This window comes from Dromaius novaehollandiae, chromosome 5 (genome assembly GCF_036370855.1).
Source record: "Dromaius novaehollandiae isolate bDroNov1 chromosome 5, bDroNov1.hap1, whole genome shotgun sequence".
NCBI classification, from domain to species: Eukaryota; Metazoa; Chordata; class Aves; order Casuariiformes; family Dromaiidae; genus Dromaius; species Dromaius novaehollandiae.
Window position 1 is genome coordinate 10,810,476 of NC_088102.1, and position 25,872 is coordinate 10,836,347.

General features: G+C 40.7%; 1 protein-coding gene across 1 annotated transcript; it reads right to left on the reverse strand.

Moving 5' to 3' along the window:
• Window positions 1–8,992: 8,992 nt before the first annotated feature.
• On the reverse strand, window positions 8,993–24,645 carry LOC135328418 (inverted formin-2-like). Its single transcript, XM_064511782.1, has 12 exons — window positions 24,255–24,645; window positions 22,812–22,954; window positions 22,240–22,301; window positions 20,732–20,834; window positions 20,016–20,101; window positions 18,832–18,932; window positions 17,605–17,675; window positions 17,393–17,500; window positions 16,933–17,003; window positions 15,194–15,314; window positions 14,287–14,451; window positions 8,993–10,062 (listed from the first exon to the last, which is right to left on the reverse strand). The coding sequence occupies exons 1-12, from the start codon at window positions 24,643–24,645 to the stop codon at window positions 9,940–9,942; spliced, it is 1,545 nt and encodes a 514-aa protein (XP_064367852.1). The 3' UTR covers window positions 8,993–9,939.
• Window positions 24,646–25,872: the final 1,227 nt, after the last annotated feature.

Below are 25,872 nucleotides of genomic sequence, written 5' to 3' on the forward strand. Positions count from 1 at the left end.
TCATGGTCACATGCACACACACACTGGTCTGAGGCACAAGGACTGTGTCACGGTGACATGTGCACAACACACTGGTCTGAAGCACAAGGGTTGTGTTGCTGTGATACGTGCACGCACACACACACTGATCAGAGGCGCAAGGGCTGTGTCGTGGTGACATGCACACACACGCACACACACAGATGTCTGAGACACAGGGGCTGTGTCACTGTGAAATGCACACACACACACTGGTCTGAGGCACAAGTGTGTCACGGTGACATGCACACACAGGTCTGAGGCACACGGGCTGTGTCACTGAGGCGCAGACACACATGGTCCTGAGGTGTGCATGACTGTCCACAGCGAGACACACACACAGGCAGCGCTGCGGCATGCGTGACTGTGTCACTGTGAGACAGACGGACGGAGACACACGCACACACAGAGTGGTCGGGGGAACGTAGCCACGTGTTGCTGCGAGGCAGACCCGCACGCACTGCCCTGAGGAACCTGAGCCTGTGTCACCATGGGGACATGCACACTGCCCTGAGGAACACGGGTCTCCGTCACCGTGGCACGGACACAGACATGTCTGAGGTACCTTGGTCTGTGGTGTGGTGAGAGAGGCACGCGGTAGGCTGAGGCACACGGGGCAGTGTGAGACAGACACGCGCACGCACAGTCCTGAGGCGCATGTGTCTGTGTCACTGCAAGAGAGACACAGACACTGGTCTGAGCAACGTGGGCCTGTGTCACTGCAAGACACACTTGGGCTGAGGACAGCCCCTGTGAGACACACATGCACACAAATTGCACACGCACAGTTGCCTGACAAGTGCACACACACACACACAGTAAAAGACAGGCACAGACTACTCCAACATACATGGGACTGTGGCCCTGGGACACAAGCACACACACACTGACCTCAGAAACATCAGCTGCGTCACTTTGTCAGTCACACACACTAGCCTAAAATATATATGACTGCTGTTACCAAACAGGCGCATTCCCTGCCCTGGTGGCCTGAAACACCTGAGACTGTGGTTTGGTGAGACGCACACATACAGTCACCCACTGACCTGAAACACACAAGACCATCAGTCACTGTGAGATGAATACACTCAGCGTGAGGTGCGTGGAACTGTGTCACAGGGACAAAAATTTAGGCCCACGCTACCCTGACGTGACAGGCAAACACACAATGTTGGTCTCCCCATAACACCTTCCCCCATGCACAAGCCCACCGTATATTGAAGTTCACTTTTTGACAACACACATACTCTAGCTCCAGGCATGTGGGACCATGTCCTTGGATAAACAACCAACCTCCCCTCCCAAAATGATGACGTTTACAGACTAGCCTGAGACACGTGCGACTGTTAGTTTGATACATATATATTTACACATACATGCCTGTACAAACACACACACACACACATACAGAAAGAGAACAAAACACTGGCTTTATATTAGGGACTGTTACTACATTATGTATCTACAATGGTGAAGCAGATGACATTCATGTACATGTCAACTGTGTCAGTATAAATATGTAAGGAAGAAATGCAACTGTTCAAGAATAATCGAATAGGTTGCTGCCAAAGAGGACAGCACTTAGGCTGTGCTGCAGCCTCATGCACGTGGTTCTTTACCAGCTGCGTATAGGTGTTGGAGATGGTGAAACCAAGTACTGATCAGCCTTGGGTGCACACAACTGCCTGAGTGTGTCCAAGCAAGCAGACATGCCACGTTGCAGCTTCAGGCACGGAGAATCGCCAGCCACCGTTCCTGCACCCATCGCGGCAAATGAATGCATATACACAAGTGTACACTCACACATGTATTTTCATGTGTGAGTTTGCATATATGCACGTATAGAAACATTGCAGACTTCAGCACCTTGTAAGCGTGCATGGTGGCAAACAGAAGAAACACAGATTTCTAGCATTTGCAATATTTCCTCTATAGAAAAAGAAGATAACTAAGGTTTAACATGCTGTAGGCTCCAGCTGAGTATTTGGCAGTGGTTGGTGGGGGTGATAAATATGGAACAGAAGACTGAAAGGGAGCTCCTGATGTCTAAGTCTAGTTTTCCCTGCTACTGCAGTCAACTAAATCATGTACCACCTCATTATTCCTACCGAATAACTGTTCCGGACCTGTCTTAGAAACCTCTTCTGATTTCCAGCCTAAATGTATTTCTGGCCATTTTATCTCCATATGTTCTGTGCTGACATTGCCATTTAGTTTAAATACTTCTTCTTCCCCCTTTCCCATGTATGTATTTATAGAATGAATGTATAGAATGAAGCCAGTCTCAGGCTTCGTTTTGCTAGTCTGAGCAAGTTAAGCTTTTTTAGTCTTCTCCTCTAAGACAGGTTCTCAAATCCCTGATCATTCTTATCCACCTTCCCTGTACCTCTTGTGAACTTGGTTCGTGTTTCTTGAGTACAGGGGCCTAAATTGTACTCCATATTCCACATAAAGCTCCCCAGTACCCTATACACTGGAATTAGTGTATTGTCCTTTCAGCTGGAAGTATCTCACCTAAGACATTTTTGGACTTGTCAGGTTACATGTGTGATGAAAGTCAGCTCCTTTCCCACACTTTTCCACTGTACTGCTGGTATCTCACACATTGAAATACCGCTACCTCTTTCTGCAGTTAGCACTTCACATGCAAGACACAGCTCCTTGGCATTTCACATATATATTCAAAACCAGATGCCATGTGTGATTTAACATGGCCTGAAATACAAGCCTCCCGTTTGGGTTTCAGAATTTTGCGTTATAGAATTTTAACCTTTACTTTTATTCTGGCGATTATTTCAGCAGTAAGGATGGCAGCTTGCTGTGGCGTCTTTCAAGCCGTTTGGTTCCTGTGGTCTGGTATGTGTCAGATACTGGCCACAACTCCTGAAGCGTAGGCTTTACCCCAAACTCCTTGGGACTGTCACCTGCGCACAGGCCAGCCTAGGACCGCCCAGCTCCCCGGAGCAGCTGAGCTCGGCCTTGTTCAGTCTGACATGGGAACAGACCGACGCTGGCTGTATTTCTCTTCACAGCCACGCGCTGGCAGCTCAGAGACCTCGTCTGATGAACTTGTGCACTGGTCTGCCAACTCGTCAGTCATTTGCAGCCAGTGAGGTCCTGCTACGTAGCAGAAATCCTTCTTAATGACTTTAACTTCTCTTACCTGACACCTTACTCCCTATTGTAATTGTACTAACCCATATCCAGTACCACATCGAATGCCTTAATGAAGTCCACATCTACTGCATTTGCTCTATCTAGATTGTTGGCAAAAAAAGCTTGTGCCAGAGTAAACTGTTTCTACTTTTGCTTGGCCCTTGTGCACTTTATTCACCTCCAGGTTTCACTCACCTCCAGATTTTCATTCGTTCTTTCAAAATTTGCTCTAAAGTATTCCTTAGTGTTACATCAGATCTTTTAGAGTTATTTTGTCTGATGACAAAATCATCTTGTCCACTTAATAGCACAAATCGTATTATCTCATTGTGGAATACGTATTTGTCAGATATTATATTTATGCTCATCTCTACAATTTGAAAACATGAGCAGGGAGGATAGTAAAATGTAGCAATATGCTTACTCAGTTCAGTCACACACACACAAATTCTCTCTGCAGCTGAAGGCTTGCTAGTCAGGTCTGCACGTCTAGAATGTAAAAATACCCTTTGCTGCAAGAAATACCTATTATGGTATTTAGCATTACCATTCTTGCATGGCTTTTTTCACTCATTACCATACTCTAGGTCTATCAGAACAGGAACCCAAATCTTTTCTGGACTAAGCTTATTTTTGTTCTTTAGTTTGCTTTTACTTTTTTGGTTATATTTTTGTCTGCCTTTGTAAAACAATCCCAGCATGAATATATGTAAATTGCCCTTCTTAAGGGCAGAATCTAGCCTTTTTAACGTGAGATTACACTGTTCTCAGCTATTTGTTCTTGATGGCTCTCTGCCAGTCGCAAATTAATATTTTTCATATCACATCCTGAACTGGCTTGGTGAAAATTTCCACACTTCTTTTATTCAAAGAAAGCTACAATTTCCCTGCTGTCAATCAACAAAAAGCGTTCTAAGGTATTGTTCTTTTTTCTTTTTATATTATTTTAGATTTAGCAAAATTAGTAGTAAATATTTACTGATGATGCAGAATTTTATGTAGTTCTCTTTAGCGCTTAGTTTTATCCACTGTATTTCTGAGATGTTCAGAAACTCCAGCTGATTTTCTTTCCAGTGACAACAATATCAGACCTTCCATTTCTATAACCCGTTTCATATGAAAAAGTACTGAACACTTTAAAAACAGACTAATCTACTAAGGAAACACAGCTCTGTATAAAAGTTGAAAACATGTAACTGTACATAAAAATAGTCTGAAGTAGTTGATGACATGCTTTATTCTTCTGCATACCCCAATTTAAAAGCAAGCTCAATTCTACTGAAATCAATGGATTAAAATCAATTTTAATATTTGAGATGAAAGAAGTCAAATCTTCAGGGTAGATTTTGCTCAGTTAAAAGCAAATGCTTGACTTGTAAATTGACAGATACATGGGGTTAACAGTGAGGTCGTGGGGAGAGTGACACAAAATTTTTAAGGGTCACCGATATGCAGACTCCCTGTCACCTGTGAGTAACCTGGTGTTGAGTACTGACAAAGCAGGGAATGAACCATTTACTTAGGAGTCAGTATAAGTACCTTACTGCAGCTCCCTCTTCCTCAGAGCTCTTCCATTAAACACAATCCACCTGGCAATGCTTAACCTTTGCAATTTCACAGAAAAACTTTCAAGGATCTGCCTTCTCAGATAAAAAAAAAAAATGCAGTGCTTTTTACTTTAGGGCAACTAATATGAGCTAAATACAGCCCATGGTTAAAACAATGCACTTTAGATTATGTACAGGATAAATTAACCAAAACTGTACTGTCAGAACTATATTTTTACCGAAGATAAGTTTGTTCACAGCTTTGCTAAAATTGGTACAAAAGCATGTGAAAAACTATACTCTGAGAGTGGTAATCAATGATTTATTTGGACAAGGTGCATGTGAAAAAAGCACAAAGTGGTTCAAAATTTCTTACGCATTTTCAACACAGAAGACTTGAGGAGTGCAGCAGAGTGTACTTATTGTGTGCAGATGGCACACGGAGATGGCACAAAGCTGGCAGTGACAAGAAATGTGCTGGAAGTCAAAATGTTATATGGCTGCAAAAGAAGGCAAACCCTGCCAAGATGGATAAACAACCCATAAAATACAGGACGGAGTCCTTTCACTCTCCTCAGCTCTGCTGAACCCCTGAACTGGAGTACAGAGTCCAGATTTGGCGCTGCACCGTGAGGAAGGTGAGATCCAATTGGAGAAAATCCAGATGAAAGCCAGAGTACATGAACGCAGGTCTGGAAAACAGGCCCTGTGATGAGCAGTTGAAAGGGATGGCGTTGTTTAGTCTAGAAAAAGCAGACCAAAAGTGACATGATAACAGCCGCCAAGTATGTAAAAGGCTGCTGCAAATTAAAAAGGAATAACATATTTTCTCTAATTGTGGTGGACAGAATACAATAAAAAAGAAGTTGTATCTTTTGTTAGACTAACCAACTGATCTGATAGATGTGAACAAACTTTAAGGCATATAGCCGTTTATTCAGGCTAGAAACAGAAGCTGTGATTAAGACCAACTTTGCTATAATGCTACCTCTAAAGATATTTACAGTTTAACACAGAAGCAGTATGTCCAGGGGGTTGTGGAATCCCTCTCTGTGTCCTTGGGTGTTTTTAAGAACAGATTAGGCAAATATGATTCAACATTAACCACTCTGACCTAAAACAACTTTTATTAACCATGTAAGTCCCAGTGCTGTAGATCTTTTCTAAAGACCTTTGCGCACACACTCAAAAAATACATATCCACTTGCTTAGATGCCCAGCTCTAATGCTTAGAAAACATTTAAAAAGCTGGTCAACTGCCACCAAATTCTGTAAGTTCTTACATTTCTGTGGATGGGCACGTGCAGTTTATCCCACAGTTCAACTACGCTTGGAGCTTGTTATGTCGAACTGTGAGAAGGATTCTCGCATCAGGTGTTGTGTTTTACTAGCAGGTCTACCTCGCAAGTCGTGAATGTGTAAACCCAAGGAATGGCCCCACAAAACTGTGCTTGGGTACCACCACTGAAGGGCTGAGGTTCTCAAATGTGATGTGACAGACACTCATTCAAATCCATGTTTTTCTCCAGCTAGAAACATGAACAGCAACTAGCCCGAGCCCTCTAATAACTAAATTATGTGGAGTCTTTCTCTACCCAACAAATAATGAAACAGATACTAAAATTTGAGGCTTCGTTGTATGATTTCAGCTGTTTGAGTAAGTAATATGCACAAAAATTAGATCTTATAATGACAGCTGAGAGATTTACAAACATATTTAAACTGAATGAGCTCAATTTTAGTCACCTCTTCAGCTGATATAATCAGTTGAAGATTCTGCAGAAGGATGTATATTTTAAGAGTTTAAAGGAACATTGCAATAGAGTTATACTCCCTTTTATCTGTGAGAGCATGGCCTGAAGTCTGCCAGGTTCCCGCTGAAGAATGGTGGCAAACTCATTGAACTCAGCAGAGTGGAATTACATTCATTGCTTAAAAGTTTTATGGTGTTGGATGCAATTAAGAAGCTTTTTTCATTTTTTTCATCATCTTCTTTAGAAGATTAAGAGACAGCCTGTCTTTGCAATTGCACATGAAAGAAATGCTGCTAAAAATCAAGAATGTGTTCAGAATCAGCGCAGTAGAAGCAGTCACTTGGGATCTTATTTGTTAGAATGTGATTTAAAAATGCAACTAATAAGCCTCACAGATTCAGGCACAGTTGTTTAGCTCTATTTACTATGATGAACAAATACAAAAACAAAATACATATTGGAGTATAAATACAATGTGTTCCTATTGTAAACAGTACTTCATTAATAACATTCAAGCTTCTTTTTGAAATTTCATATAATACTAAGTAAATCCTAAATTAAAAGTTGTACCTGTCTGTATTGTACATTTTTTTAAACCATCGTTACATACTTTAAAAAAGCAAACCAAAGCCAAGCAATACAGCAGTAGCTCAGTAACCTTTTAGTGAAAGAACAATTGTTTCTTATTTCCCCGTTGAACTAAGGAATTTTCTCCTTAACAGGCTGCTCTTGAAGACTTGAAACTTTCACTATTGCAAGACCAATTTATGCTGATGACATTTCATCATGTATCAGTTTGTTACCTGCAGCCAGATGATTAAGTCCTGCGTAAGTATGGACAGAATTTTACCAAAGAAAAGCTCTTGTATTTGACCCTAAATAAATCGACATAAGAAACTGGTCTGGGGATGTGCTTTAGCAGTTGGTTTATATATATAAAGATAGCAGTTATATTGTGGAACTCCTGTGCTGTTGGTCAAAATTTACTTGCTCTTCATGTTTTAATAGCATTTCATTTTCTGCTACAGTTACAGTATTTGCACCAGATGGATAGATTCTCACCAGATATTTAACATAACCTTCTGTGCACATTTTCACATTTTTTTCTTATGAGTTTTTGTTTTATTGCTCACTCTGGTTGTCGGCTACATGTCCAAATTTGCACTAGAATAAGATCTTTTTTTTTTCCACTTGGTTAAGAAAGCCAAATACTTTATCATCTCCTGAAATATCATATAGGATAGGTCTTTGTAGTCAATAAAATTCTCTTCAAAAATTTATATGCCCTGTAATAGAAACTGATGCAACAGACGCTGAAGAAAATAAAGCAAGATAGTTGTTTAATTCACTACAAAGCATGAGAAAAATCTTAATGTAAACATACACGTAACCATTTATATTCAAAGGAGTTCAGGAATAGCTAGATATCTGAGCCCCTGTGATCAACAAGAGCCTGACACCACACTTTCTTTTTGGAAATCCTGCCTTGATTTAAACTTCATTCACAGGAAAGCTGTTTTTAATATGTGCAGTCAAGTAGTATATCGATCTGTCCTCTTAATCTGGACATTTAAGTTTTGGTGACAGTTTCGGACCATGCCTGGTTCTTAGTAGTTTTCAGTAGCTACAAGCTTTTCCTTGTAAACAGTTAATAATGATGTGTATTTCTGCTTTCACATCTTCTTTTCGCTAGGGACAGTGAGATCATTGCCTGTACTAAGAGACTTTGCTGCTGTGTGCTATCTGTGGCATATCTGTCAACTGCAGAGAAATGATCCTCAGGCAACTGGAAAAAACAGACATTGACACTAAGAGAGCATGTGACTGGAGTTAAGGTCAGAGATTCAAAGACTGCAGGATTGAGGCCTTAAAGATTTATGCACAAGATTACCTCTGTGCACTATATATTACTGACTTGAAGGGAGATACCTAAAAAGTTCAACACGTATGCAGTTCTTTGTGGGACCAGGCTGCAATAATCCTGTTAGCACGTGCTAATAGGGTTCCACCCAATTTACTCTTTTCCTTACCTCCTTCAGGAGATAAATAGGAAGCTACTTAATTTGCTAAATATATGATCCCCCCAAAATATCTCTGGTTTACACGTAGACTGAAAATGTTAAAAATGATGAGTTCCAACCTTGTGCTAGGTCAGACCCGATTTCCTCTATAGCCTATGTCACCATATCCTGATGCAGATAAAAACAGATTAAATGCCTGATTTTCATGTCACTGGTGCAATAATTAGGCACAGTTTCTAAAATAAGTATTGCAAAATAAACCCAAGTCTAAATTCTCTCTCTCATGTTTAAGTTTATATTCTAAGAATTAAGTCTACTTCCTCAGAAAACAGAAAAAAATACTATAGTCTCTTCTAAACTGGGTGTTGGTAATACAGAAGGTTATTATAGTCTGATGCTTTCTTTTTACAAGGTTGAAACACCTTTAATCCTTATATCTGCTGAATGTTGCTTAATAATTTTATTTTACCATACACTAAGTTACTTGTCTGTATTTACAACAAAAAGGTTTATTGTTTTAATTTTCAGCTTTACATTGAGAATATTATAATTGCAAAATAAGTAAAATATTCACAGTACAGGTTGTTCAGCAGTATTGAAAACTTTGTTTTGGTCAGTTTTCAATATATTTATATATATTTAAAAACACACTTCTAAAGACCAGTAACTGTGAAACAGAGGCTAAAAGAAGACCATTTATTTAGACAACAGTGACAATGAGAAACAAGCACAAGCCTTCCAAGGGGTGAGCAACCAATGCAATATTTGCATAAACTCCACTCACAGTTAATGCCTTTCCGGCAATTGTTCTCTGAAGGATCAAGAATCGTAACTAAATGTTTTCGACACAAATCTTCATGAAAAGCGAGTGTCAGGTATTTGCCAAAGTGGAACTCTAAAATGTACGCACGCAAATGTTAACACCAGAAGTGCTTCACACCCAGCGAGGCCCTGCATGGTAAAAACTTTTATGTCAGTCTGCCATTCTTCAGCAAAGCGCAGACTCTCAGTTAAGCACACACAAAACCGCTTTAAGGAATCAGAACTCTAATCAGAGAAGAGCAAAAAACTGTGGTAACAGTAACACGTGACTCAACTTGCCTCCCACAGTGCCACAAGGCAGCTTAAAGTTCAGAACCATGGAACCTTTCTACGTACCTAGAAGCCTGCAAACAACTATTCGGAGCAATCCACCTCTTAGCAAAATGCTAGTAACTTGCTCTTTGGAAGTGATATTTTTTCTAACATCTCTATCATGATCTCTTCTGAACATTCACATGAACTTGAAAATTGATGACCTACTATCCTATCTTACAGTATTTTTCACTGTCAGCTTGACAGCTACGCCAACCATTGCTAAATCACTGTCATTGTGTTACATCATCCATAGCTAAACAGATAAATTCCTCCTGATTAGCAAAAGACAGGTCAATAAATCCAGGATTAGTTTTTGTTAGATGTACTGATATTTCCATACTCTCCCTTTGGTCTCTTTGCTTCTTCACCTTTAAGTTGTTTCTTCCTTTTCTCAGACTTTGCAGCTTGCTCTTTTCTTTCTTGATTTTCCTGCATTCAGACAGAATGACAAATGGAAAGTTAAATAAAAACTGTTACTGGAGAAAAAGCTGGTTAAGGCACTCTCAATTTGCAATGAGTAACTATTCTAAATGTGTCTTATACACCCTTGCAATGACATTTTTCAGCTGCAGGGGTTAGAGGGCAAAAGCCAATACAGAGCTTCCTCATCAATTCCTTTGGCCTTCTCCATGTGATGATGTTACCAGCAAATTAGTTCATTAGCTTTACCTGTAAGGATTCAACTATGAACTGAAATGCATTCTTAATTAATCCCTGTGACCACAAAACACAGCATTAGTTCAACTTAATTAGCATTCTAGATATTTATTCCATAGCAACTTTGATTTTATATGATTTGTATTCAGGGATTTCTACCAGAAACTTCAGGAATTCATTACCGTGTTGAACAAAAATCCACAGTTCTTATTCAGGCACCCATTAAATTTGCCAGCTGTATTTCTGCGCTGGTGTTCAGCAGCAGGGTCCAAGCTGCGTGTCTGTTGGTGCCAATCATACAGCTATCAGGATGGCATAAGTCCTATTGGGACTTATGCAGTCAGATAGGACTCCAGTTTCTTTAGACCTGCTGATATTGGGATGCTGTGATTAATGGAGGAAGAGAAAGAAATTGAATGATTACTCTCAGTGAGGGAAGACCTGTACTCAACAGAGGAGCATTTCTGGATTTAGACAAGTAGCGCAGTTGTATGAAGGGGTAATTCTGAATGACTAGGCTAACATTTTCTTGAAAGCTTATGCAGTCCTTATATCAGAGCTGCAATCGTCCACAGAACATTGCCATCGCCACCTGGAAGTCCATCTGCTTTCGACTGCAACCGGTCAGCCATTGAACTGTGGGTTGTAGAAAAATCAGTTATTGGGCCTCTTGCCATAGAGTTTTGTGATGTTGTGAGGAGGGTGCTGCTGTGTCATATAAAATTTAATAATATCCAGAAGGATGTTGATGATTTGGAAAAGAGAGGTTTCTTCATGAGACGTGTCTGGTCTCCTTTGCAGATTTTAGCAGCAGCAAAATACTAATAGATTTGGATCATCTCCCACTGTTTCCACAAGATGGGCTGATGACATCCCAGGAAACATGCATGAATTTCTTAGAGCTTTTACAGAATGTAAAAGCCTTTTGGTCCTCAGAAACACTTCCAGACAAATAAAGCAAACTTGTGAACAATAATAGAGTTAGTCTCTCAGAATTATAGGAGTATTATGAGCTTCAGGTTGTGGGACTTCACTGGATGCCTGGAGAAGGAGAGAAAGTGGAGCATTATCCCTGACAAAGAAAGAAAAGGATTCATCTGCCCTGAACAAAGAGTGCTTCTGAAAGGATGAGATACAGGTGGTGAAGTCTTATGAAGAGGCTAAAAGCCTTTCATCATTGTATGTCTCCTATGTGCTTGCCTGATAAATGCCTGCTGTGTTTTAGCATAATATCTTTGAGATATTATGGATGTTGAGAGACTTTCAAAACTGCAGGTCCTGGGAGAACGTCTCTATGTGTGTATAAAGGAGATGAATTCAGGGATACATTGTTCTGCTACTTGAGCAGAACGCTCTGTAATGAAAACAAACCAAACCCCATTAGGAGTAAATCTATGGACTGAGCAAGCTTAAATTGAATTGTTCAGGGAGAGGGAGAGGGAGAGGGAGAGGGAGAGGGAGAGGGAGAGGGAGAGGGAGAGGGAGAGGGAGAGGGAGAGGGAGAGGGAGAGGGAGAGGGAGAGGGAGAGGGAGAGGGAGAGGGAGAGGGAGAGGGAGAGGGAGAATAGTGATTTGACATAAGCACAAGGCTAACAGAGTTTCTTCAACACAAGAAAGTCCACTAAGGCAGAGTGGTAGCAAGGCAGGGGAATGAATGTCCACAATCCCTTCTCCATCTCTAGGGTTACTAAAGGTAGCTGTAAGAATTAGACTAAGTGAAATAGGGGTGTCACTTTGGAGTTGCGCTTTGCATTCTGTGGGACATTAGATACTTGCTTGGTCTTTGAATTAAAAGATGTTCTGTGACAACTTTGTAACCCCCACACTATCTAAAGAATGCCCCGTTCCTACTGAGGAGCTGAGGTTCCAGCTCAGTTATCCAAGGGAGCACGCCAAGCATGTACCCCTTCACAGAGCTGGCTCTATGACCTTTGTGAAGAACTGAGTACTTCCTAGAGCAGATTTTGTTTAGCATTTTTTTCTCTCTTTTTTCTGAGATCAGACTGCCTCTTTGTAGGGAGCTCCCCTCTTTGAATAGCTGCAACTGCTAAGGGAAAATCAAATGTTCCCCTCATGCTCTATAATTACACAGTGTTTCTTTTCCACACGATTTTAGAACTCAGTGCATCTCCTGTACTGTGTCTTTGAGCTGGGAAGCTATTTTCTCCCCACCTCCTTCCTCCTGCCATCTGCTCCTTCAATTCTTTTGATAAGTGGAAAAGCATACAGCCCTGGGTAAAGACCAGCTCCTTTTCACTGTCAGTTGTGGGGGTCACTTGGGTGTCTGAAGGACATTTTTTCTCAAGGTGTATATTAGCAGTTTCATTTGTGTAGGTCAGTCTTCATTACCTGAAGGATGAGAAACCAGAAAGAATCCTCAGGGAATGGAGTTAAAAAAGGAAATTAAAATTTCTTTGGATAAACCTGGAAACATGAAGCACCACAATTTATCAAAATAATTTCCTTGCTTACTTGATGTGAGAGTGGAAAGCCAACAATAACTATTTTGGTAGTGCCAACAGACCTGCTTCACACAGAACACTCATCTTAAAATAAAAGCAGCATCTTAGCCAAATGACATAGCCTCAAAAGCCAAATGACACTAGGAAGAGATGATGCAAATGTCTGATTCTAGCATAAAATCTAAACAACAGAGTAATAAAAATGTTTTAGAAATGGAAAGCTTAAAGTTTTTGGCATGTTGCTGTTTTGAGCACATACAGTATCTTTACTACAGTGAGAGAGAGAAAGTAGAGAAAGATGGGAAAGGAATATAAAGGCCTGTAATGGAGTTAACAGATATGCAGACAAAGTGGTTAACAGCTGTGGTATTTTTGAGGTGAGGTACTGATGAGAAATTGAACCAAAAATAGGATGAAAAGGAGTTTACGTGTTGGGTAGAGGAAAAGCAGTTTCTTTCTGGTTGTTCCAACTTGGCTGTGAACAAGCAGCATCCGAAAAAGTAGTTCAGATCTCCTTCTGCAGCTGTATTGGGACACACTGCATAGCCCTTATTGGGACTTCTTCTTTCAATGAACTTTGGTTGCTAGAGTTACTCTTCACATCAATTATCTAGTGTGGGTCTGCACAGATGTTGGGCATTAATGTTCCTGACCCTCTCAATCCTTCACTTCCTGCCTGGGTTTTGAGGAACTTTAAGGTTCAAGTGTATTGCCAAAGGTTCTGTGGTTTGTCAGATTTTCTTTTTTTCTCAACTGGGGCACTATCCCGTCATTCCTGTGCTTGAGTATCCATATTGCTCGCAAAATTGTAACCCACATATCTCATAGGAGGACCAGGTAGTGGGAATATTACTGAATATCTTATTCATCTTTTGTCTCTCTAGCTTCTGTGGAAGCATCTGAAAAGTACATTACTTCAGGCATGAAGTATGCAGTAGGGGATATTAACTGGAGGATTACTGGAGGTTTAGTAATTAGGAGGAGCTAGTCTACACAACCTACATGAGCAAGTTGCTCTTTTCTTCATCCTTATTGAAAGCAGTGTTACCTCATAAGACCTTAAAGGGACAAATATCATCTCTTGGGAAGCAGTTTTGTGGGGGACACAAAACACCCTGATTTGAACTACCTAGTGCAATGAAATACCCACATGTAAACATATCTTCAGATCGGGCTTTGCCTATTGCAAGCCCTTCACTCCCTCTGTAAAGCCTGTTAGGTTGCTCATTCTTTCACACACCACTAGCTTCTATTCTATTGAGGCTTGATTAGTAATTTTACAGTGGACCAACATCTTGGAAAATTCTTAATTCTCTGTAGCAAAAAAAAAAAAAAAAAAAAAAGTACATTTTGAATTTACCCACACGCTCATTTCTTGCTGTTGACTGCAAGCAAATAAGCAACTACTTCCATATACTCTTGGAACCAGGTTTTAGGTAGCCCAGCTTGAAATGAAAGAAAAAAAAAGACATTCTTGCTTGTTAAGAAAAAGGCAATATCATTGTCTTTCTAAAAAGTCACAAATGCAAACCACCTGTAAGGCCTTGAGGAAGAGCTCCCTGAAGGTTTTCATTGTGATAAATAGATCTTCCAAGGATAGTTTTTTTCGGTCTTCACACAGATAATCAGCAAGTTGTTCTTTCTTCTTTTCGATGTTGGCAAACTCCTTCTGCAGGTCCTTTGAAGCGCTAATACTGCCCTGAGACACAGTTTACAACACAATTTATGCACATTTAGTAGTAACATATTCTGAGCTGCCCAGAAGACTCAAGCTAGTTAATGCAGAGCAATCCTTTTTTAAAAAAATGACAGTTAAAATTGGTTCAAGATGTGCAATACTTTCTTCCTAACTGAACTGTTTGCATTTCCCACCCCTTTCATTTGTCCCCAAAGCAACACATTTTATTTTGCCACTTTCACCATACATCCATGTGAAAATTTTGCTCAGCCTGGGATGACTGATCAAGAGATTCATGGCACTAGGATTAGCTCTGTTTATCTTTAGTTATATGACCCTGTTTTGAGAACACAGAAAGCTAGACTCTAAAGGGTATTTGGAAATATATGCAGAAAAATCAGACTGTAATTCTGTTGCCTTTTTTTTTTCTCTCCAAAGAACAGCTAGTCAAAACATGTTACTGTACTGCACTATACCCATTTATAGTTGCATCCTACATTTCCTTTTTAAGGTCTTCCTTTCTTTTGCCCACACAGAGAGCTGACTGATTCTCATCGGTTTCCTTTTCACAATACCACATTACAGGAGTGGAAAAAAAACTGGGACACTTCTTCTGCAGAGGTGTGGAGGGAGCGTGGTTATGACCCGCTTCCTCCAGAGCTCTGTTTTCATTTGCAACCTGCAATCTCAGAGCCTTTGAGGAGAAGAGATTTAAAGTGGCTGAGAAAAAGAATGGGAATTGTGTTACACCCACTTTACCTACTTGAACAGATTTTCCATGCTGCATTTTTAAATCATCTGTTGACAAGAGTAAACGCTTCTCTATTTCCAACAGTTTCTTCACATTGGCACCTGCTTCAGCCTGCATAACTTCAAAGTGGATTCTGAAAGGTCCACAAAAGGGAAAGTAAATTAAAGCAGCAAGTCTTTTGTTTTCTTTAAGTTAATTGATTATAAACAATATTATCTCTGCAAATGAATATAGGACTAGTTGTCCAATTCAGACATTGCCTTTGCAAGTAATTCTCCTCCACATTAACCCTTTTTTAAGCTGCTCAAACTCCTTCTGAGGAGGATACCCCCATTGCTTTGCTTTTTTTTTTTTTTTTTGCGCACCAAGCCCCCACTACCTCCATGGGTAGACTGTGAAAGAATCTCACTTTTTTAGTTTTTATAAACCTTCTCCAAGATTTCCAGTATATTGTTATTCATAGGCAATTAACACTCATCTCTCTTGTGCCAAAACTGCATTTACTTTAATAGTTCTTTTCCTTCCTTGCTGCTTTTCTCCTTGATCTATTTATAGTCAGAAATTGTATCTCTTCTCGGACTTCATTTAGTCCGAGATGGACATGGAGGCCCAAACATGTATGCTGCATAACCAACACATTTTACTGTTCTGACAACCTCTTTGCAGAGACACGAATCCAGACAAAAAGCACTGGATCAGCAATACATGACTTGGTGTTTTATGGTGCATCCAGATGTGAGCAGCATTAAAAGGGTCCCTTGCAGGCTTTGCATTGTAAACAGCTCTCCCAAGGCTGATTAGCAAAACAATTTTGTAAGTTTGACGGTTTGACTAAACTAGAGGGCAATTACTTTATAAAAAAGAGCACATTTGTGTTAACAACCAGGAAGATTTAGATTCAGACAAAAGTATTTCTATTATTACAGAAACCCAGGGAGAAATACAGATTTCAACACACCATCGATCTTAAATTCTGCACAGATAACTCGTGAAAGCCGTAATGCTTTCTGTTCCGTTACTGAATCAGCATACTTTTTGCATTTAATTAATTTTAAGCAGCTGTTTAAAAATATCAGTACATCTCTAGATTTGCAGTTTACCCAGCTTCTATTTACAAGGAAAATTAAAACATTGTGACATTCCAAAGAATTCATAAAAGATTAAAAAATGCTAATCCTGAGCTGTAAGTTTGGGTTCCGGATTAGTGTAATTTAGCATATCCTCATGTAATTTTTCTGAGCCAACTAGGATGAGTTGGTGTTACATTCATGAGGCTTTCAGGCACGTGGAAGGAAGTCTGCAGGAACAGACTTTTTCTTTCCACCCATGTATATACTGTACTGACACTTGACTCAGGGCCTCGTGAGGTCCCTTGATTGCTAGTAAACTGTCCCAGTTGTTCCCTCCTCAAACAGCTCTGCACATGGACCTCCTGATGGGCTTGCTCCCAGATATGACTGAGAAATTTAAGGGAAGATACTGTTTCTATTGCAACCTGTGGGAGAAGAATCTGGTCTTTGAAAATGAAGGAGTTAACTCCTTGTAAAGAGGAGAAAATCCCACTGAGCTACATATGAGAGGCTTTAACCAAATTGCTTTGTAAATCTCAGAACCGCGTGGGACGGGAACCTCTCCCACACAGCAGAGAAGTCCTGTGACCTTATTATGCCACCATAAAATGACTCAGCTCCTGCTTGGTTCTAAGGAGATTGGCAATTGATACATGACAAAAACAAACAATAATGTCCTACCCTGCTGCCTTGGAAACAAAGTCAAGATCACCAGGAAGCTGCAGCAAATCTGTGTGGTTTCTTTCAACCTCCTAAAATTGAAGTGAAAAAGCAGTTACTTTGTGCAATCAGTGGAAAAAGTATGGAAGTTTCTCAGAACAATATCAGGACGGAGATATTAACACTTCAGTTTTGCTTCTTATAAACACTGGGGTAAGTTTAGCCTTTAGCAGGGAGCAAACATGTTAAGCAAACCTGAGAAAGGAAACCTAGTATTAACTATTTAAACATTTTACTTCATATGCGTTTGATCCTTTCTGCCCAGGCAACAGTGGCAAAGTCCTTACTGTATTTGTAGGCATGGAGGCTCACTCTCCAGAGATCTATGGTGGCATGCTACTGGAGTTAAAGGAGCTTCGTTTCAGGTGAACGTATGTATGAGACCAATGCACACAAGACTAACTTAACAGCTGTGCCATACCTCCAAAATATGGTGAAGCAGAGTAACATGGCTTTGGTTTGCCTTTGTCTCTGTTAGTCTGAGCAAGGCACTAATTTTAAAACCTCCAGCATCTCCAGTGTGATGCCCCTGGAAGATACAGAAAAAAGTTCTTTGCTTCAGGTTCCAAGTCCTGCATTTGTATTTTCTGCTATCTTCAGAAATATACCAATTAAAAAAAAACCCTTACTTACATAGTTCAGAAAGTTTCCAACTTTAAGAATCAACTGACAGAAAATTGGCAGCCGGTGACTAGTAAGAAGGGCTGAAGAATAAAAAGGGACATTTTCAATAAATTAAATTAAGTCTTCTGAAATAGGATGTTCCCTGGGTCTGAGAGCAGTGTTAAAACAATTCTCATCCAAGATTATGTAAAGCCAGTATTACTATGAAGTTGGAAATATACCAGCACAAAAATGGTTCATGCAGAGCATGAACAGGAATAAGTCAGATGAATGAAAGTGCAATGAATAAGTTTCTTTTGGGGTCTCCTTCCACAAGCTATACAGAAGACTAGTTTTCCTATGAAGTTTAGAGTATACACGCCATCACTGCAACCACTCGTGAGGGAGAACTGCACATGAGAAAGTATTTAAACTTGAGAAGGTCTTGAGAAGGCTTTTGCAGAGCTAGAATAGAATTCGCACCAACATGCTGGCCCACGCTACTGAGGGCCGAATGAGTCTGCAGAAAGCTGTTGGTTGGGACACAGAGCCAAGACTAACTATAGCATTGACATCAAATAACCAGGTATAGCCAGATTTTATATACAAACATACACAAAAGTGTTGCAGTTGAACTGATCAATAGGAGGTCAATGACTGCTTAAAATTATTGATTGGAAGCTATAACTCAAGAGCTCGTTTACAAAAGAATTGAGTTAAAACTAAAACTGTAGCTAATTTTGTGTGGATGGAGTTTATGAAACTGATGCATGTTATCAGGGATTGTCTGTTTTGTAAGGCAAAACCGATTCTGTTATGTCACTCTGGCTGGCTCCATCACAGAGCTAGCCTGCGCTATGACCAACATGGACTGGAGGAAAAACTGGAACAGATTCATTGTTATGGACAAAAGTCTCTGCTGGGCACAAGAATTCACCTTATATTCAAACAAAATCTGTGACTGGCGTATAGAAGTTTTCCCTCTTCTGTATGGGGGACTGCTGGGAGGAGTGAGCCAACATGTCTGTTTTATTTAGCTTGATAAAAGCTCTACTTCAGAGCAGAATAGCACAAATTGCAGCTCTGCAGAATGAACTCCAGAAACAGAATCTGTAGCCAGGATTTTGATGTTCACTATATTCAGCAATTAAAAGGTTAATTTTGATTAGATTAAAGAATATGCTGTGACTGATTCTATTTAAATAGAAGTTTCCTGTGACTGAGCACTGGGCAGAGACACATCACTGATGTACTTACTTTCACAGGCTCTCCTGATTGCTTGTGCTTTTGGCCACAGACAATCCAGCAGAATTTTTGTTTCCTCACAAATCAGCATACATTCAATCCGCAACTGGTAGCTAAAAGAAGTCAGTAAGAAAAAAATAAACACAAGCCTGATTAATTGACTCATGTCTAACAAGAGAATTACCCATTTTAGGCAAAGAGCAGCACCACCATTGTTATGCTCTTTTTAATGCTCTGACATGAGAGAGTTCTCACTGAACTGGATTATAAATAAATCAAGTCCATAGACATTTCCAAAGATGTCCTAGAAACAATTATAGTCTCCTCTTTCAGGAAGCAATGTTGCAATCAAACCCGGCAGTGCCTTCCTTGCATAACGAGGCAATAATTTTTGACAATTCCTGGGCAACACAAAGCGGGGTTTTTGTTCTTCCTCTTAACTTCCAAGACAGAAATTCTGACTATTTTGCAGTGATGTCTTTTAATAGTATCATTATGGCTCCTCATCATGGATCAATGTTGTGGAGGAGCCAGGAAAACATTTTATAAAGTGTTTTTAAAGCTAGTTATAACTTTGAGAAAATTAAAAGCCACATTTTCTCCGCCACATTTTACCACAAAAAAGTGTCGCTGGCTGCAGGATAGGCAAATGATCAGATTTCTTGGGGACTATTCCTATGATTTACAACATATCACCGTGTACTTTTGAAGAACACAAAGATTTCTTTCGGCGTGCCTCATCTGGCTTGGTAAAAATTTGGGAGGTGCCCAAAGCACAGGCACTGATGTAATTCGCTCATGGGTTTGTGGGCTCTCTTTTGCAGACTGAAATCTCTAAAACAGGGATAGAGAGAATCAGCAGCCTGGAGGCAGGATTCAGTCTGCAGCTTCATGCCATATAGATAATGACTGCACAACAGTCAACAGTTTTCTCACTACAACTTACTAACACCTAGGTGAATTTAACAACAGCTTGCCGAAGGTATCTGAAAGCCTGTCTGGCCTTTGGAAAGTAAAGGTTTCTCAACCATCAGTAGAGGGTTGAGAGCTCTACAAGTAGCAATCACATGACTTATCCTGAGGACTGAATGCTAGGGACATCTTTCTAGCACAGGAAACAGAAGACTTGCTTCTTATGGATAACTCCTGTGAGAAACACACACTCGCAGGTAGAAGTTGAAGAAAATTTCACTTACCTAGGAACTTCCAGGAGATGGAGATAAAATTGATCTGTATTTGCTAGTTCTGATTTTTCCTCTCTGCAAGATTTCAGGCTATTTATCTAAAAAGGAATAAAACAGTAAAATCCCTGCACAAATATTTCTGGTGCCCTTGTTGCTTCTCACAGAGATGAAACCAGCTTTTCTGAACTTGCTGTGTGCACAGGCAATGGGATTGAGGCAGATGAGCCATAAATTGCCCAAATGAACTGGTTTGCAAGGGCAGTTTTGCTTCAACTGGAAGGTCATATACATTTGTGCAGCCTCTTGCGTGATAAATCCCTGATCTATAGGCAGGACTTCAACATGCTATGGTGCATCCAAGTCAGGCGACCCCTTAAGAAAGATGTGTCCAAACACCTCTAACTGAAGCCTGTGCTGAAAGGCTGTTTATTCACCCAGGTTCACAAATGCTAACATGCTGCATCCATTTAATTAAAATAACAGGAATGAAAAGCAAGGCTCAGCCCCTTGGTGAATCTCACAGTGTGCTGTTGCCTAATCCTTGTGTCGTGAGGCCAGATTTTTGCTGCAGAAGACTTCCCACCACTCTGTCCTAGGAGGCCATTGACAAAGATGGTGCACGGGCGTGTGGGATCCGGTCACAGTACTTTGCCCTATGAGTGCAAGTATTTGAAGCTGAGCAACAGGCACACTCTAGGTCCAGCAGAATCAACATGCATAATAGATACCTCATGGTCTTCGGGCAGCAGTTTAAGTAGCTGTTTTAGTATCTCAGCATCAAACTTGGAGCCATCCCCTTTCTGAATCATGTCAGCAATCTCTTCATTGGAGCTGTAGGAAAGAGAGAGATGCCAAGGAGCAGCAGCGTCAGGAGAGGTAACATGACAAACACAGGAGAGCACAGTTCTAAAGCTAACACCGTAGGAATAAAGGACATTATCCACGCTACACTTGCCTCCCATTGCTTTTAGGATCTCACTCCTCAGAAGCACGGTGGAATGAAAAAGCAGAGGGTTTTTTGGAAGTCTAAAGCAACTTTTATAATAATTTAGATAGGCTTTCTGAGTTTTATTCATCATTATACAACAAACCCAGAGGCCTCCCCTTTTAGTATGGGCATCCAGTGGCACTGAGGAGAGATTTACTCCTGAATTTCTACACTGCTTTCAGCAAAGCCAAGGCTAAAACTGATGGCTTTCCTCCTGCTGAGAGACACTTAGAAAAATCCCAGAAAATTTTACCCAAAATCCTCGCCTAAAACTCTGGCAGACAACATGTGTTGGAAAGGAATCCAGACTGCTCTGGTTTGGGCTCTGGAAACATCAGATCCCTGCAGCTACCAGTGCTAATAGAGGAGGCAGCTTGGTACAGAGCAATCTCATCATGCAAAAGGGGAAGTGAGGCTCAACAGCTTGATCCCGCAGTCTCTAGCTGCTCTCAGGAGGGCTTAACTGCTGCCCAAGGAATCACGCAGAGAGGAAAAAATAGCAGCTAGGCTGCACAGAGCTATTCCACACCATAAAGCAGAGTTTGCAATGGAAAAAGAGGGTGAAAAGAAAAAACCTTCAGACTGATTCTGATTTATTCTTAACACAAAAGTGTCTCTAGGTTGTTTTCTTTCTGAAGCCCTTATAACATGGGACATTGCAGAGGGCAGGGAGAGAGCAGTCATTTCAGGGAATGTCAGTGAAGATATTTTGCCAAGAAGTACTATAGATTCCCTTCTTCTGCTTTTTTTCCTGTGGGAATTGTGAATTGGTGGATTTCCCTTTGTTTAATTACACAAACTATTCCCTCTTTATTTCAATCCCTCTCAATTTGTGAGTAAAAACTATATACAATTTTGGCTCTGAACTCCTGGAGATGTCTCTTTAAAATTAACTAATTACAAAAGTAACTTGGATTTTCCAAGTAATGCTTCCTGCATGCAATTGATATTTATGTCAATAATACTGAAGAGAAATACTTTCTATGTGATTTTGTTGTTATTTATAAATACTGCCTCTTTAGGAATTAGTGTTGTTCCATTTTAGTTTAGTAACTGTTTCCAACATGGTATTAATTGCCTGGGAAGAGCCTGACGCTGCCGCATCTTAGTAGTTAAAAAAAGTTGACTTCCTGCTAAAGATAGATAGCAGCTGTATAATCTCTGCTAAAATTATTTCGTGTATTTATTTGATGGGTTTGTGTTTATTCAGATGATATGCTGAATCAGAGGCTACTCTCCAAAACTTACCACTTAAATTGCTTCAGAAATATATTCAGAAGAAGACTTTTCTTTAGGCCTATGAATGTGATCTGTCAAAAGAAAAAAAATAAGAAAAGAAAGCAGTCAGCTAGAAGTACATCTGCCTTGATTTTAACAAAAACTTGAGAGCTTTTGTGCATTTGTTGGCCAGATTAATACTTCGTCAGTAATAACATTATCAACACTATTCACAGCTCAAGCTTGGAGCAGTTTACAAAAGTATATGTCATTTGATCTATTTTAGGAAGAGAGAGAGAGAGAGACAAAGGCCCAGAAAAGGGAATTGATTTGTCTAGAATATTCCAATTTATAAGAATTAGCATTGAAATTCCCACATCCTCCCTTTGTAAGTTTAAGATCTGTCCCTCAGCAGAGGCAATTTAACATGCTTAACCTACCTATTCTGTGCTTTTTTGTGGAAGTTTTAGGCACTAGGTAGCAAAACATCCCAAACTTTCTACTTTATTATAAAAGATGGACAACAATAAAGAGTGAATAAGATTTTTTTTTTTTCCTCAAGAACTTTGACACGCTCTACAGAAAGTGAGAAATCCAGGTACCTCTTTCGGTTTCTTTGGTTTTGGCCCAGTTTTCTCCTGAGGTGCAGCTGATGGAACACAGAAAAGTATCTCCAAGCTGGCGTAGTCAGGCTCTACAAGCTCCTCGCTGCCACCCGCCACCGCAGCCCACATGGAGCGGCTTTCTGGAAGAGAACGATGCTTCAAGATGGACCGCATAGATAGAGGAACACTTTCAAGCAGTGCAGCTGGTAGAAAAGAAAACACTTTAGAGGATGAGTGAAATACGAGGCTCATTAGTCCTTGACGAATGTTAATCATTTAAGAGTGGCAGCTCCCACAGACAGCATCCCAAAGGGTTGAAAGCTAATTAAACCTGGAAAACTACCACCACATGTGGTTCATGGAGCTGAAGGCAGCAGATGAACTTAATGGGCTGCTCCAACTTCTTTTTGCTGTTGCTGATGGTCTACATATTGCACAATTGTGGTACCCACACAGGGGATGTTGCATCCGATTAGGTAAACATCTCTCCCTACAAGAGATAAGGACTCCCAAGCCCAGCAGCATTGCCACAGTCATTAGGAATCATCTAAATAACACATGGCACTTCAAAACATGAAGTTATCTACAGCACTAGAATTTTTAACAAAGCATCTCACCTCCTCTTCCTTCAGGAGAGACTGCAATACTGTCACTGAAGACACTGGGAGTGAATCTGAATTTGTATCTCAGCATAAGAAAGCAGACAGTGGCTCACACTGTGTTTTGCACACTTGTTTGTGTATTTTATCGGACCAACAAGTTCTTACAATGCTCACTTCAGTTTTTTTTTAAAGAACCCCTCCAATGTCCTGCTCTGCCATTTTCTTGGTGATGAGCACAACAGAGAACTCCTACAAGATATCTGGTGTGTGAACTGAGTTTTAAAAACAGCAGCAAAAATGGAAAGTAAGTTCACAGTTTTACGTGAGGGACCTATGCCTTGGCGAAAGCTGAATAGGCCTTGCAAACCCCTTTGGCAGACCACATGTTAACCACAGAGCTTAGTGTTATTTTGCAGCAGTGTTAAAATCACTGATGATGAACTGTGAGTTCATTTAGGAGGAGCTGCAGAGCATTACTGTTCAGCAGGTCTTTCCACTCAATGGACTTCAGAGTGTTTTGTAAACCTGAATTAGTGCAGACTCACAACATTTTAACAAATCAGAGAGAGAGGCGGAGTGGTTAAATAAAGGTCACTTCTGGCAGCAACAGACAAATATGGACCCTTAGCTTTTTCGAAACTATTATTTCCTCCACTTAGCCAATGACAAGACTTTTCAAATTTATTAGAGGTGACTAATTTTTTTGTAGGACTGAGAGAGAACAACAGGACCATCTGTGCAGCCTGACTTACCCACTTAAGGTCTAACCCCCAACATTACTGTTTTTGTTTAGATGTGAAGTGAATGAACCAGCCACCCCAGTATTACAAGCACGTACGTCTCACCACATCAGAGGGGAGCTTCTGCCAGTGAAACACCTTCATCTTCAGTGTTGGTGTCTTTGCCTTCTTAGGGTAGGGCTGCCCGGCGCATCCACAGGCAAGATGGTTGCAGTCAGGAGTACTGCACAGAGGAGGTGGTGGGAGCAGCAGGGCGTTTTTGCCAGGCATGGGAAGGGGTGGTGGGAGCATCTTGGATCCAGGGGGTAGGGGTGGAGGGGCTGGCAGCAACGGCTGCAGAGCCAGCACGGCTGACTCTTTTGGGGAGGATGGGAAAACACCTTGCTGGGGAGGTAACGTGTTCCCTGGAGACTGCTGTGGCTTCTCAGAGAGGCAGGTTGTTGGAGAAAGGCTCAGATCCACCCTGGGGTTCTCCTCTTCCAAGTCCATGTCAACTTGAATGCATTTGTTCACTTTTTGAACAGCTCTCCTGGGCGCTGAATTAGGGACAGTGGGACACTTCTTGCTTGGTAGTGGGTTCTCCATAGCTTCCCTGGTGCTGTTTTCCTGCTCTACAAGACAACAGTGAGGTGCATGGATTAGTGAGCTCACCCCCCAGCTGCCAGCTCCTGCTAGCTCCCACAAAGAAATACAAAAGTAACAGCAATCTTCCATTTAGGGCGAATAGGAGAAACATTTATATCTGCTTTACATGGAATACAAGTGACATTGCACAGTGGTCTGGGCTGGATATGTCAGGAGCAAAGGCCTCACCATAAGCCTCCTTTTTGATTCCCTCTTGCTCTTTCTACCTTTTTGTTGCGACATATAAAGAAAGGAAAAACAAGTGCTGTCAGCACTGTAAACCTCTACCTGCCTTCTGATTGCTTTTCCCTCCACTGTTACTCAGCCATTCAGCAGGATGTTTCTTTTAAAGGAATAAGTGAATTCCTGCTGTGGAAGTAGCTACAGTCATAGCTGCATGAAGGCAACTTCTCAGACAGCAGGGACATGGTCACTCATCCCTGAGCCCTGAAAAACCTCATTACCACAACTTACTTTGACTGTGGAAGGGTGGGATTTTGAGAGAAACTTTGACCTAATAAATTAAACAAGCTACAGCTGAGGAGAACTCAGGCTGGGATACTTAGGAGCTTATGACCCACAGGGAAAGGACAGGTAAGCTTAGAAATAACTAAGATGGTCTTACTTTGCCTTTCAATCAGATTTTAATACAGGATAGAGCCTTACTCGTGTGTTGAAACTGTACAGTTTCCCTTAGAGCTTCTTGCAAAAGTGTTGAGTGGAGATCCAGAGACTTATTAGGTATATACCATTTTTATGTTCCCAAAGGACTAAATTAATACTTACAAATGGCCGTTATTCTCCTGACACAGCAGTTTAGGTAGAGTTTTATCTGCTTAAGTCGTTAAGGGAGCTGCAGTAAAACCTACAATTGATGCATCTCTGTTCCATAGTACTCCTTTAAAACATCTCCCACAATTTGAAACTATTTGTCCTTAAAACCAAGCAGTTCGTTCTGATGGTAGTGTCCAGTTCTTAAGACAGCCTCAGTTAAACTGTGAGCCAATAGCTTCAAAGCAAAAGAAAGCCATACAAATTTGGTTAGTGTTTTTAATCTTAATTTAGTAAAAAATGTCTTACATTAAAAACATT